The following is a 15,214-nucleotide window of genomic DNA, read 5'->3' on the forward strand; positions in this document are numbered from 1 at the left end:
TTAATTGTATAGCCTTTTATCATCTTCCCTTGCTTAACCCTTGACTAATTTCATTCTACAAAATCATCTATAAATATTTGAATACCTGCTATATGTGAACTACTCTCCTAAGTACTACAGTAAATATGACATGGAATAAGACTTGGACCATATCCTCAAAAAGCGTATAGTCTGTACTTAATATAGAGGTCTCTCCATAACTTTGTATATTTCATTTGATCTTTTCTCTTTCAGCTTATATCTCTCTTTTTTTTTTTTGAGACGGAGTCTCGCTCTGTCGCCCAGGCTGGAGTGCAGTGGCGCGATCTCGGCTCACTGCAAGCTCCGCCTCCCAGGTTTACGCCATTCTCCTGCCTCAGCCTCCCGAGTAGCTGGGACTACAGGCGCCCGCCACCTCACCCAGCTAGTTTTTTGTATTTTTTAGTAGAGACGGGGTTTCACCGTGTTAACCAGTATGGTCTCGATCTCCTGACCTCGTGATCCGCCCGTCTTGGCCTCCCAAAGTGCTGGGATTACAGGCTTGAGCCACCGCGCCCGGCCCAGCTTACATCTCTTTTAAAAGTATATTAATATATCTCTTTCAAAGTATGATTATCTGTATGTTAGTAATAGGTGTTCCATGGTTTTTGAATAGAAATGGTATGTTTTTGTTTTATTCTAATATCTGTTCTGTTGATGCACAGGTTTTTATAGGAGTGTTTCTTTGTTTTTGTTTTTGAGACAGAGTCTCGCTCTGTCGGGGAGGCTGGGGTGCAGTGGCATGATCTTGGCTCACTGCAGTCTCTGCCCTCCCGGGTTCAAGCGATTCTCCTGCCTCAGCCTCCTGAGTAGCTGGGGCTACAGGAGCCTGCCACCACACCTGGCTAATTTTTGTATTTTTAGTAGAGATGGCGTTTCACCATATTGGCTAGGCTGGTCTCGAACTCTTGACCTTGTGATCCACCCGCCTCGGCCTCCCAAAGTGCTGGGATTACAGGCGTGAGCCACCGTGCCTGGCAGTTTTTATAGGATTTTTAGCTACATTCGGTGTCTTCAGGAAAGAGCCTATAATTGCTAGATAATTGTTTTGTGTTATAATTTATAAGTTGGAATGAAAATGTGTCAAAGTCCAATATACTTAAACAACTTTTGAGCAATGATTTGTCCTACGTAACAGTTTTCCAGATTATTTTACCTATTAACACTTACAGGATTAGTGTCAGGTTTCTCTAAAGGAAAAATATTCCTTAAATTATTTTCTTGCTTTTATTGTTTGAGGGTTAATGCTTGTTTCACATAATAATGTTAATTTTCACCCAGGCTGGAGTGCAGTGGCATGATCTCGGCTCACTGCAATCTCCGCCTCCTGAGTTCAAGCGATTCTCCTGCCTCAGCCTCCCAAGTAGTTGGGACTACAGGCACCCACCACCAGGCCCAGCTGATTTTTGTATTTTTAGTAGAGACAGGCTTTTGCCATGTTGATCAGACTGGTCTTGAAATCCTGACCTCAGATGATCCGCCCGCCTTGGCCTCCCAAAGTGCTGGGATTACAGGCATGAGCCACCGCATCTGGCCTTATTGTTTTTAAACGTACTTCACGTTGCTCTTTTTGTTGTTTTGAAAATATATAAAATTATTTTGCTTTATATTTACATAGTAGAAAATTCAAGTGGTACAAAAGCATATATAGGGCAAGGTCATCCCTGTCTCCCAGCCACCAGTTCTCCTCACCCGAGATAACCAGTTTTTTATGAGTATTTTGTATAATCCTTCTGGAGATTGCATTTACAGGTGATTATTCATATATTCTCTTTTTTCTTTTTCTTTTTTTTTTTTTTACACAAATGGTAATATATCATACACAGTTGTGTACTTTGCTTTTTTTCACATAATACTATGTCTTGGGCATTATTCCTTACCAGAATAAGCTTTTTTCTTCTTTATACATGCATAGTATTCCATGTTACAGGGTCCCTACTAATCACTTTTTTGGTTGTTTCCAATAATTTGCTATTATATACAGCATTTAATTAATAGCCTTCATGAAGGCATGAATATTTGCATGCCTTAAAAAAATTTTTTTAGTTTAAAGGTAATATGTGTTTATGGTAAAAACTTAAAACACTTCAAATATTACCAAAAATAATACAGTGAAAAATAAATCCCCTAAAGTTCTAGTACCACTTCCCAAATGTAATACTTTCTTGTGATTATCAATTTGATATTTTTCTTTTTTTCCTTTTTAGAAAAATAAATGGTTGTGTGGTATCCCCACTATATATATATATAAATCATAACTTATGAAGTTCCTCTTTGGTGGACATTTAGGATGTCTCCAGATTTTTTTTTTTTTTTTTTTTTTTGGATACTACAGACAATGCTACAGTGAAAGCCTTGTAGGTATTTTTGCACACGTGGAGGTGTTTCTATCAGGTAGAGTCCTAAAAGTACAGTTGTTAGATCAAGGAATGTATACATTTTAAGTTTTGATTAGTTTTACCAATTGGCTCTCCAAAAAGGTAACACTATTTGATACTTCCACCAGTAGATCCTTGCTAACTCTGGCTATTATCAAACTTGATTTTTAAAAAAAAAGTTTGCCAGTTTTGTAGGAGGAAATAAATCTTATTCCTATTTGAATTTCATTTATTATGACTGATTTTGAGAATTTGGCCGTTTCTGTTTACTATGAATTTTCTTATTGATTTTTTTTTTTTTTTTTTTTGAGACAGGGTCTCACTCTGGAGACCAGGCTGGAGTCCAGTAGCACATGGTTCACTGCAGCCTGGACCTCCTGGGTTTAAACAATCCTCCCACCTCAGCCTCCCGAGTAGCTGGGACCATAGGCACTCACCACCATGTCCAGCTAATTAAAAAAATTTTTTTTAGAGATAGAGTCTTGATCCTCTTGTAGTTCATGAGCTTGGTAATTAAGTGTTCGCATACGTCTGTGACATGTGCCACCCTGGAACCTTGTTATAATGTTGGCACATTACCCATTTGACATGAAGGGAAGGGAAGAACAAAGAGAGATGGAGTCTCACTATGTTGCCTAGGCTGATGTCAAACTCATGGGCTCAAGGGATCCTTCCATCTCAGCCTCCCAAAGTGTTAGGGGATTACAGGCATGAGCCACCACACCTAGCCTGTTACTGACTTTTGAGTGTACTTTTTTATATCAAGAAATTAGTCATGATCACATATGTTACAAATATTTTTTCTCATTTTGTCATTTTTTACCTTGTGCATGGTCTGTAAATATGCATAATTTGACCCTGGAGAGAGATGAGTGGAGGGTAGGGAGAGGTAAGGGTAAATTAGTGGAGGATCCAGATCAGTCAAGCTGCTAAACATTTTTTTTTTTCTGTAAGTGCTAAACACATTTTAAGTAAGAAAAATGATTAGCCAGGTGTGGTGGCTTGTGCCTACAGTAGTACCAGCTACTTGGAGGCTGAGATGGGAAGATCACTTGAGCCTGGGAGATCAAGGCTGCAGTGAACCATGATCATGATCAGGTCACTGCACTCCAGTCTGGGTAACAGAGTGAGACCCTGTCTCAAAAAAATAAAAAAGAAAATTGACATGACAGAAACGATATAGTGCTTTTATCTCCTTAGAGGAAAGAATATAAAAAAGACTGTATAATATTTAGTTGGTATGAAGTGTAATAACCATGGTGAAAATGTATTTGTTATATGTATTTTTCCCTCTAGAGGTTTTGTCAGCTATGATTAGTGTGCTGTTGGTGTATATACTTATGGGATTCCTCTTATATGAAGCTGTGCAAAGAACTATCCATATGAACTATGAAATAAATGGAGATATAATGCTCATCACCGCAGCTGTTGGAGTTGCAGTTAATGTAATGTAAGCTGTATTTTTTCACATTAATATTTTCAAGTACTGAGAACTCAGAGACTATTGCATATGCATTCAGTAATATTCAGTGATATTTTGATATTTTAAAAATGATATAGCTCATTAATTTTTCTGATAAATGAAACACTATGGACATTATAAATTCCTCATTAGTTTGCCCAGGTATATTGGAGATTGAGTCAAAATTATGAATTTAGGTAGGACAAAGTTTTTTGTTTTTAACTTTTAGAATACTTTTGTGTTAACTAGATTTTTTTTCTTAAGCTATCAATTTTTTTCCCTTAAAACTTTTTAGGGGAGAAACTTTTTAAAGTTTTAAGTTAGGCCACATACAGTGGTTCACACCTATAATCCCAACACTTTGGGAGGCCAAGGCAGGCAGATCACTTGGGCTCAGGAGTTCAAGACAGCCTGGCTAACATAGTGAGACCTCATCTCTACTAAAAATAAAAATTAGCCTGGCACAGTGGCTCGTGCCTGTGGTCCCAGCTACTTGGGAGGCTGAAGTGGGAAGGTCACTTGAGCACAGGATATCAAGGCTGCATTGAGCTCTGATTGGGCCACTGCACTCCAGCCTGGGCAATAGAGCAAGACCCTGTCTCAAAAACAAACAAAAAATAATAAAGTTGAAGTTACAGATTTAATCATTTAGACTAGGGTCAGCAATTTTTTTCTGTAAAAGGCTAGATAGTAAATATTTTAAGCTTTGAGATGTATATATTCTCTTTCAAAGCTACTTAACACTGTTGTTATAAAACAAAAGCAGCCACACTTAGCATGTAAGCAAATGAACATGGCTGTGTTCCAATAAAACTTTATGTACAAAAAAAAAAAAATCGGTGAGCCAAATTTGATCTACCAGCCACAGTTTACCAATCCCTGCCCTAGTGGCTTCTATTTATACTTAGAATGAAATCAAATTTTTACTGCAGCCTTGTTAATAAGACTCTGTGTACCTCTACAACTCATCTCCTAGCACTTTTGCTCACTTTGTTCTGGCCACAGTGGCTGTCTTTTTTTTTTTTTCAAGTCCACGGAGCACATTTTCATGTTAGGGCCTTTGCTCTGCTATTCTTCTGCCTAGAACACTCTTCTACCACTTGCTCCCTGACCTCCTTCAGGTATCTGCTCAGAGATAATCTGAGAGGCCTTCCCTTACCACTCTGCCTATCATACTCCATTCCCTTACAATGCTTTATGTTTCTCCAAAGCATTTCACATTGCCTGGCTGTACATTATGTATTTATTTGTTGGCTTCTCTGCCTTCTCTATTAGAACATAAGCTCCATGGGGATAGGGATATGTCTGTGTTATCACTGTTTTGACCCCAGCACCTAGAACCGTACCTGATAAATAATAGTTGCTCCAAATTTATTAAATAAATGAGTTCCATGTTACCTCATTAGTGTCTGACTAGTAACAAATGTTTTTGTCAATATTAGGAAAAATAATAATGTTTTCTTTTATTTTTAACAGAATGGGGTTTCTGTTGAACCAGTCTGGTCACCATCACTCCCATTCCCACTCCCTGCCTTCAAATTCCCCTACCACAGGTTCTGGGTGTGAACGCAACCATGGGCAGGATAGCCTGGCAGTGAGAGCTGCATTTGTACATGCTTTGGGAGATCTGGTACAGAGTGTTGGTGTGCTAATAGCTGCATACATCATACGATTTAAGGTAATATGATTGGTAATTTTTCTATTTTAAAATGTATTTAATTTCAACATGAAAACTAAGGCTGATTGTCTTATCAGTATACTGGACATCAATGCCAGTTCTATTCATTTTACATTGATATAAGTTTACTTGACAGTCATTATAGTTCTTTTGTTAGCAGTAAACAAGATTATATCACATCACAGGGTAACTTATCTATATTTGGCTTTTGTAGTGCCTTCACTGGATAATTCAATTTTCTTATTTATTTATTTATTTCTTTTTGAGACAAAGTCTCAGTCTCTCACCCAGGCTGGAGTACAGTGGCACTATCTTGGCTCACTGCAGCCTCTGCCTCCCAGGCTCAAGTGATTCTTGTGCCCCGGCCTCCCAAGTAGCTGGGATTACAGGTACACACCACCATGCCCAGCTAATTTTTATAGTTTTAGTAGAGACAAGGTTTCGCCATGTTGGCCAGGCTGGTCTTGAATTCCTGGCCTCAAGTGATCCACCAACGTCAGCCTCCCATAGTGCTGAGATCACTAGCGTGAGCCACCATGCTTGCCCATATAACTCAATTTTAAAACTCGTGATTGAATTGCTAGTAGTAAAATGTGCACTGGACTAAAAATCCAGAGACCTGGGTGGGTTCTAGTCTTGGCTCTGCCATTAATGCTTTCACCTTGAGAGCAAATGCCTCAACTCTAAACTTGAGTTCCCTCTTCTTTATTGTAAGGGGCTTAGACTAGTAGCTGCTAAAACTTTTTCCAGAGCTGGGTGCAGTGGCTGTGCCTGTAATCCCAGCTGAGGCTGGAGGATCACTTGAGCCCAGGAGTTCAAGACCAGCCTGGGCAACATAGCAAGACTTTGTCTTTAAAAATACACACACACACACACACACACACACACACACACAGACGCAAAATTCTTTCCCGCTCTGATATTCTAGAAGATTTAGAGACGGCACAAGGAGCAATAGAACAAGTGATTACATTTCTGGAAATAGGTCCCATGAGGCAAGTAATGTAAATAGTCTAGGATAGAGTGAAGATGCTTTTCAATTACAATATCCAAGTTTTAAAGATATTCTATAATTCTGCTAAAGAAAATCAAGGAAGAAGGGACATATTCCTTGCTTTGCTTCGTAGTCTGTTTTATGTCTGTCTATATTTAATCATAAACTTTGATCTATTACCCTTTAGCCAGAATACAAGATTGCTGATCCCATCTGTACATACGTATTTTCATTACTTGTGGCTTTTACAACATTTCGAATCATATGGGATACAGTAGTTATAATACTAGAAGGTAAGATCTCACTAATATCCTCATTATGAGTTTATTACATCCCTAAAGCAGATTGGGAGTCAGGGGACATTCTGAATAGGAATTACATCTTTTACTTTCTACTAATACTTATTAGGCTATATAACAGTACCTTACATGTATATAACATTTAAGAATCAATGCACTCTCCCATCTTTTACCCATTTGACACTTATAATAGCTAAGCAGAGTAGGTAAGGCAGATAATGTGGTAAATTATCCCTATTTACAAATAAGAAAATTGAGATTCAGAGGGATAACATACTTTGGTTAAGGTCATGTTGCTAATAAACTATAGCACTAGGACAAAAATGCAATTCTAGATTATGTATTAATTCCTTAATTCCCACTTAACTTGTGACTTTGTTGTATTTACTGCTTCCTTCCCTTACTGATATTATGTGTAAGCATGAAAATAAAAGTTCTTAACAATAGGTTTATCATCATTATATGTTCTTTTCTTTCCTTCTTTTTTCCTTTTTGTCTTAGCTTAACTGTTAATGAAGTATTCTGGTTTGATTGGCATTCCTTTTTAGTGAGAATGAGTATGTCTTTAAAGTATGCATTACCCTCTTGTATATATCTTACATTTTCAATAAAAATATATGTGTACATGGTTTATCTTAAAGTATTAATGTTTTAAAGTATTTGTTTAAACTGAATTTAGCAAAGCCATTTGTTTTCTTTGAGAAATGTCTTATCAGTAATGTAAAATCCTTTTTTCTAAAATAAATTTTACTTTTAAATTATATATTCCTAATAGGTGTGCCAAGCCATTTGAATGTAGACTATGTCAAAGAAGCCTTGATGAAAATAGAAGATGTATATTCAGTCGAAGATTTAAATATCTGGTCTCTCACTTCAGGAAAATCTACTGCCATAGTTCACATACAGCTAAGTATGTTGCTGGTAGTAAATGGGCCTGGGGTTGGTGGACTTCTGCCTTTGAAACTAAACATCCCTGCTTATAATTATGTAGGAAGACTTTTCTGCTGAAAAGATTTGTTTTAAGACAAAAGCCTTGTCTTTAAAAAACAAAGGCTTTTGTTAAGAGCCTTAAACAAAAGGCTCTTTAAAGGGTAAGTTGCAGGTCAGTATTGATACCAGAACAATAATTTTCTGTCTCTTAGAGATATTACAAATTGATTTTAACCTTCAGATTAAAGGCATTAAGAATATTTCCCAGCCTACTCAGTGGCTCACGCCTGTAATCCTAGCACTTTGGGAGACTGAGGCAGGTGGATCACCTGAGGTCAGGAGTTCAAGACCAGCCTGGACAACATGGTGAAACCCCCGTCTCCACTAAAAATACAAAAATCAGCTAGACGTGGTGGTGCATGCCTGTAATCCCAGCTACTTGGGAGGTTGAGGCAGGAGAATTGCTTAAACTCATGCAGTGGAGGTTGCAGTGAGCCGAGATCACGCCACTGCACTCCAGTCTGGGTGACAGAGCAAGACTCCATCTCAAAAAAAAAAAAAAGGATATTTCCTGGCCTGGCACGTTGGGTCATCCCTATAATCCCAACACTTTGGGAGGCCAAGGTGGGTGGATCACCAGAGGTCAGGAGTTCAAGACCAGCCTGGCCAACGTGATGAAACCCCATCTCTACTAAAAATACAAAAATTAGCTGGGCGTGGTGACATGTGCCTGTAATCCCAGCTACTTGGGAGGCTGAGGCAGGAGAATTGATTGCACCCAGGACACAGAGGCTGCAGTGAGCCAAGATGGCGCCATTGTACTCCAGCCTGGGCAACAGGAGCGAAATTCCATCTCAAAAAAAAAAAAGAAAAGAAAGAAAGAATGTTTCCCATGCTCTTTTCTACATAGGAAAAGCTAGATTCTCTTTTTTTTTTTTTTTTTTTTCCCCGAGACAGTTTCACTGTTGTTGCCCAGGCTAGAGTGCAATGGCACAATCTCTGCTCACTGCAACCTCCGCCTCCCAAGTTCAAGTGGTTCTCCTGCCTCAGCCTCTCAAGTAGTTGAGATTACAGGGATACACCACCATGCCTGGCTAATTTTGTACTTTTAGTAGAGACAGGGTTTCTCCATGTTGGTCAGGCTGGTCTTGAACTCCCGGCCTCAGGTGATCGGCCCGCCTCAGCCTCCCAAAGTGCTAGGATTACAGAAATGAGCCACCGCACCCGTCGGAAAAGCTAGATTCTTAACGTTTTTATTTCTTCAAGTCATTTAACAGATTCATGCTATTGATGCTTTTTAAATCAAAATAATACATGCATGAGGTTTTACTTTTAATGTGCATAAGATCTTTTAATGACAGGATTGTAATTGATGTCTGGTATTCTTTCTCTACGTGAGAGTAGACTGGAGAAGTTAGAATAATGAGAAGCCATTAAGGATGTGTAAATTGACATACTTATCTAACAGAATAGCTTAGAGAGGGTAGAAATCAGACTAATTAAAATATATTCCCAGTATGTTTCAGTTGTTTTTTTCCCTGTATCTTATTCAAGATGTAACTGTACAATGGATAGTAATGATACTTTCTTGACATTGCAGTTCCTGGAAGTTCATCTAAATGGGAGGAAGTACAGTCCAAAGCAAACCATTTATTATTGAACACATTTGGCATGTATAGATGTACTATTCAGCTTCAGAGTTACAGGCAAGAAGTGGACAGAACTTGTGCAAATTGTCAGAGTTCTAGTCCCTAATTTTATACATTTTGGGGACTCCTGCCTTATTTATCCTGCAGTCACAGACTTGAGAGCAATAAATGCAAACCTAAATGAGAAAATGGAATCCCTGACAGCTGTGTCCATATCAAGCATCAGTCTCTCAAACAGTCACCCCAGCCTGACAGTGCTAGTCTCTGTTTAATGGTAAAAGGAGACTTTGCCATAATTTTCAGATGAAGATGTTTCCCAAACACTGTTTACAGAATGAGACGTGACTCTACAGATACCTCATAGAAGACAATCCAAGATCATACTTCATTAATTTGACAGAGTACATATCTTAAAGGAAGCATCAAGAATTCAATATTTGCATTTAAAAATACTTTTTAAGTCCATTTTATATTAAGCCAGTGCTGGAAAACTGAATTTTTTTATTATGTACAATAATCTCGACACCCAGCTTCTGGAATTGCTGCTTTCTTTTTACAGAAATCACTACCCAACATATTTCAGAAAGTACTAGTAGTTATCCCAAAAGTAGAATAAGCATGTATTCTAAGTGTTTCAGAAATGTTTTATTTCACAAATAAGTTTTAATGTTATTGTTACGGTTATACTTTATAAACAACCTTTTCCAGATGCTACAGGGTTTTGAACCTCAAAGTTAACATTTTTGATTATTTGTAATCTTAGAACCAAATCTTTACTTATTGTGGTCGCTGTTATTAAATGATTTAGGAAATACTTTCAATATTATTCTGAATGGCTGAAGTTAGTCTTAAACTTAAATTACTATATAATGATTTAAAACAAAATAAAGGAACGAGGATGGCTGTTGGAGTTTCAGGTTTATGTCTTCCCGACATCACTTTTATCATTCATGGAATTGTCTTAAAAAGGCAAGAGACTGCAAAATGTAAACAGTAATCTTCTGTCCCTTTAAGAACTGCCAACAATTTGTACAAAAAGTGTGGTACGTTGGTTCCTGCCTCCACACCAGGTCATCTGTGTGTGCCTTTCAGGGTAAACGCTAGAGGGTTCAGTTTATAATTCCCACCTTTCACATATAGTTTCACAACATTACTCCAGAGAGAATTTTATGTTTTATGATGTGGGTTATGTTTTATTATATATTTAATGTTTTATGATATGGGTTAGGATTCTCTATGGACTCCAGAAACCCTAAAATACAATTTTGAGGTCTTCCAATAATACTATAGCAGAAATGTCCAAGGGGTTGGGGGGAAGACATTACTTTGAGAAAACAGAAATGTAAAGGATTTTTGACCTTATGTATGTGTGTGTTTTTGTTTTTGAGACAGAGTCTCACTCTGTCACCCAGGCTGGAGTGCAGTGGTGTGACCTCTGCTCACTGCAACCTCTGCCTCCTGGGTTCAAGTGGTTCTTCTGCCTCAGCCTCCCAACTAGCTGGGACTACAGGTACACCACACCCAGCTCATTTTTTTGTATTTTTAGTAGAGATGGGGTTTCGCCATGTTGGCCTGTCTGGTCTCAAACTCCTGACCTCAGGTCCTCAGGTGATCCGCCTGCCTCGGCCTTCCAGAGTGCTGGGATTACAGCATGAGCCACCATGCCTGGCCTGTATGTGTGTGTTTTAAAGCACTAGATAGGGATGGACATTAAATCTGTGTTGCAGGGAAACTAAACATAGAGGTTTCCAAACTGAAGGCAACCTGATTGTAAATGCCTCTGTTAAAGAAGGAGCTTAACTGTTCATCTTTCATTTTGCAACCATTGGTTTGAAGATTATCTTTTATGTACATTTGGAGTCCCTTTTCAACAGTGACAGTTTCTTACACCAAAAATGGATATGGTTCTTGGGCTCCTCTAAGAATCAGAGTAGGGTAACAATGTACCAGGCAAATTGTGAGTTGAAATTCTAGATAAGGATGCAGATGACTTACAATATAAATGAAGAATAGGAAACATTTTATCTTCTTACCAAGTACCTTACTATAAGCAAACCTAAGATAAGAAAACCCAGATTTACCTATAAGATTGTTGGGAGTTAATGGTGTCAATAAAAGGATTGATGGTCCCTCTAATGAAACCCAGTAGATGTTTGTTGAACTGAACTGAAAATTTATGTGGCCAGACACAATGGCTCATGCCTGTAATCTCAGCATTTGGGGAGGCAAAGGTGGGAGTATCACTTGAGGCCAAGAGTTCACAACCAGCATGGTCTTTTGTGGAGACCCTGTCTCTATAAAAATATAAAAATTAGCCAGGCGTCATGCACACCTATAGTATCAACTACTTGTAAAGCTGTGGCAGAAGTGCTTGAGCCCGGAAGGTTGAGGCTGCAGTGAGCCATGTCCACATCATTGCATTCCAGCCTGAGTAACAAAATGAGACCCTATCTCAAAAAAAAAAGGAAAAGAAAATGTACATGATGGGATTCCTATTGTAAAGTCATTTAAAATAATGACTTGAATTTCTCAGAAATTTCAGGAGCATATAAACTATTTAAATCAAAATATTCTTACATATAGAAACCAAGTAAGAATAAATGAGAGATATTTCAGTGGACATCTGGACATATTTATGAACTTTTGAGTATCTAGCAAGTAGAAAGGAAAAAAATATTCATCATACTCTAATCTTTTTTTATATCTATTGAGCTTCTTATAAACTTTTCTTTATCTTATAAAGGCATATCTCGCTTTTTATATCGACCTGTTCCTTAAAAATGTATTTGATAAAACAGGCTAAAATTCATTTGAGTATTGAAAATAATTTTTTTTTAAATTTTTTAAGATGCTATCTCACTGTCATCCAGGCTGGAGTGCAGTGGCACAATTTGGCTCACTGCAGCCTCTGCCTCCTGAGCTCAAGCGATCCTCCCATCTCAGCCTCCCAAGTAGCTGGGACCACAGGCATGCAGCACCACACCCAGCTAATTTTTTGTATTTTTGGTAGACACAGTGTTTCACCTTGTTGCCCAGGCTGGTCTTGAACTCCTGAGCTCAAATGATCTGCCTGCCTTGGCCTGCCAAAGTGCTGGGATTGTAGGCATGAACCACTGTGCCCAGCCAAAAATAATCCTTTTGTAAAATACAGAAACACTGCAAACCTTTGTAAGTCTTTTTTTTTTTTTAAATGAGATGGGGTCTCCTTATGTTGCCCAGGCTGGTCTTGAACTCCTGGGCTCAAAGAAATCTTCCCATCTTGGGCTCCCAAAGTGCTGGGATTACAGGGTGTGAGCCACTGCACCCGGCCAAAAGTTTAAGATTTAAACTTTTGTAAATCTTAACTATTGTGTTCTGCTTAAAGTGAGGTACACATAAAGTTTCCTGTGCTTTGTTTTTGTAGCAAGAACTACCTAGTTTGTATCTGTACCTTACTGAGTCTATGAGATTTGAGAATTTGATTTCACTTTTTGTAACTTAACAAAACCCACAGAAAAGGACGTTAAAAGCAGATAGGACCAAGGACTGAATGACTTCTGACATAAAGCGTTTGGTCTACCCTTCACTTGTTGAGCTACAACCATTCATTACACTTCTCAGCTGAGCTCTCAACGAGCTCTATGCCCTGTGAAAAGCAGTGACTAAGTTGGATGAACACATAGCATTGTTAATTTTGCACTGGGAAAACAGATTACGACAGGGCCACAGACCACAATATAAAAACTTGGCAGTTCTTTGGTGTGACATATTTTAATTAATATTTGCAAATAATCAGAGTTACTTGTGTACATAAACCTGTGTTTTACAACTATGGCCAGATGCAGCCTTTTGATCTGTTTCAGGAAAAGATCTATTATTCCACTAACAAATATGCTGCCTTAGAAACGTAATGGGAGTGTAATTGAAGAAAGCATATCTCAGAAGGTTTTGATATGCAGAACTGGAAGCTATTGTAATTCCTACATACGTTTCCATTAGCTATGCCTTATGTAATGTGAGTGCAGATTTTTACAACTTAAGAGTTCCCATCAGTGTTTTTTGCAACATCACCGGTTTTCTTATTTTACTGTTTTCTTTTCAACTTTGGGTGCTTTATTTCCATTCTCTAAAACCAAGTTTCTTGCTCTTATGAGACTTAGTGTTCCTCTTGAACCCAGGTGTCCCACCTGACAGTGTCTGTCTTTGGTAGACTTTCCAGAATAGACATAATCAAGATCAGACACATGAGCTTCTCTCTCATTTTAATGTGAGGAAAATCATCTTTCAGAGACAAGGCACCACTTAGAAATGTATTTCCAGGTAGGAAAGAACCTTTTTAAAATGGCTGGTTGTTTCTGATCCAGATTTCTCTGCATGCTGGACATCGTAGAGTAAGTGTGGTAGACAAAGAGACTACACTGCGCGACCACCAGTGAATATCATTGCTGAGAAGACTCTGCGTCATGTTTCTCAAAACAGCCATTCTCACAGCTTTTGTAGAATTAATCATTTGGTTCTGAAACAAGCAGTTAGCTAAATCTGTTTTTCTTTTATGCATATATGTTATTGGTTCAACATAATATGGTGTTCTTACAGAATATGAGCCCCTTTGAAATAAGGTTTTAGGCAGTTTCGCTGTCGGCTCTGATTTGTATATAGCAAATTTAAAGTTACAGAGTGTTTCCTAGATATAAGATTAGTTCATTTGGTTCAGTTTGTCTTTGAACCAAGCCAAGCTCATGAGCCAGTTGGTTATTAGTCATAAATGAACACACATCACTATATGCTATGTTGAGGGGAGGCAAGTCTGATCTCCAAATAATTGATAAAGCTCAATATCTCTGTAGCCAAAATACAGTTTGCAAAACCTAACTCCAGATGTGTCGTGTGAATCTTGACAGCCAGGGCTTGAGATTTGTTTTACTGATTGCCAATCAGGTATATTATTTGTGATGTTCGTGGGAGCATGCAAATTAGAAGACAGTGTTGTGGGAGTTCCTCAGTATTGAATTACATGTGTGCACTCGGGCCCACCCGTCATTGAATTCTCGCTTATAAAGGGTTTAACCTGCTCTTCCAATCACTGAAGACCAATTTGATTTCTGATAAGACTGGAAAACATTTATGAAGACTTTCCCAGTTAAATCTATGACAGTGTCCATTTAAATAGTGTAATTTAGTATATTCTCAAATAACTGCAACACAAAATTGAAATATGCCAGTATGTCGTCTTTCTACCTGGAAGATACTGTATATTTGGAAAGTTTATGCTTCTCTCAATAAATACATGTTATTAAATAAGCCATATCACAGTTTAAGAAATTGTATATACTTTATCATATGCCCTTTCAGAAACCAGGTATTTTGCATATAATTGATTTTAGAAAGATTTTGAAGCTGGGGTTTGTCCATGTTAATTAAGATCAAAGTATATATATATATATATGTACTGTATTTGCAACTTACAAATTGTAATTTCCTATACATTTATTAAAGTGTTGTTTTGCCATGTGGTTTATTAAATAAAAATGTACAGTCCCTTAAATATCTGTTCTTTTTATTAAGTAATATTACTAGGCCTAAAAACATTGTTCTTAAAAACAAAAGAAAATCTATTATAACCTATCTAGTTTTATTATGTCATTTTAGGATGCCCTGTTATATGTTTAAGAAATAAAACTGAAAAAAATCTTCTAGATAGTATGGAAAGATTTATTAAAAGAACCTTTCTCTTTTGGTGTCAGTCACATGCAGTGACCTTACAGTCCCGTCAACAGTGGCTGAAAGGAAGAAGCCACTACAAAATAGACTGGTGAGGACCAGGAAG

At 37.8% G+C, this 15,214-nt stretch overlaps 1 protein-coding gene and 1 non-coding gene across 7 annotated transcripts in view; both read left to right on the plus strand.

Annotated features, from left to right (window-relative positions):
• Positions 1-14,932, plus strand: part of LOC105490959 (solute carrier family 30 member 4) — a 52,694-nt gene extending 37,762 nt beyond the window's left edge. For 3 of the 6 annotated variants that reach the window (XM_011756987.3, XM_071066916.1, XM_011756997.3), the window contains exons 4-8: positions 3,693-3,846; positions 5,335-5,536; positions 6,718-6,823; positions 7,605-7,739; positions 9,360-14,932. In XM_011756987.3, the coding sequence (XP_011755289.1) occupies positions 3,693-3,846; positions 5,335-5,536; positions 6,718-6,823; positions 7,605-7,739; positions 9,360-9,514 (752 nt within the window). In that variant the 3' untranslated portion in view covers positions 9,515-14,932. Of the gene's footprint in view, positions 1-3,692; positions 3,847-5,334; positions 5,537-6,717; positions 6,824-7,604; positions 7,740-9,359 lie in introns of those variants that run through there. The other 3 variants (XR_011606081.1, XM_011757006.3, XR_011606080.1) reach the window with 3 other exon arrangements.
• LOC112428693 (small nucleolar RNA U13) lies at positions 2,882-2,985 on the plus strand. The gene has a single exon (XR_003020751.2). It is a non-coding gene; the product is annotated as a small nucleolar RNA U13 (small nucleolar RNA).
• Positions 14,933-15,214: the final 282 nt, after the last annotated feature.

This window comes from Macaca nemestrina, chromosome 7, assembly GCF_043159975.1.
Source record: "Macaca nemestrina isolate mMacNem1 chromosome 7, mMacNem.hap1, whole genome shotgun sequence".
NCBI lineage: Eukaryota > Metazoa > Chordata > Mammalia > Primates > Cercopithecidae > Macaca > Macaca nemestrina.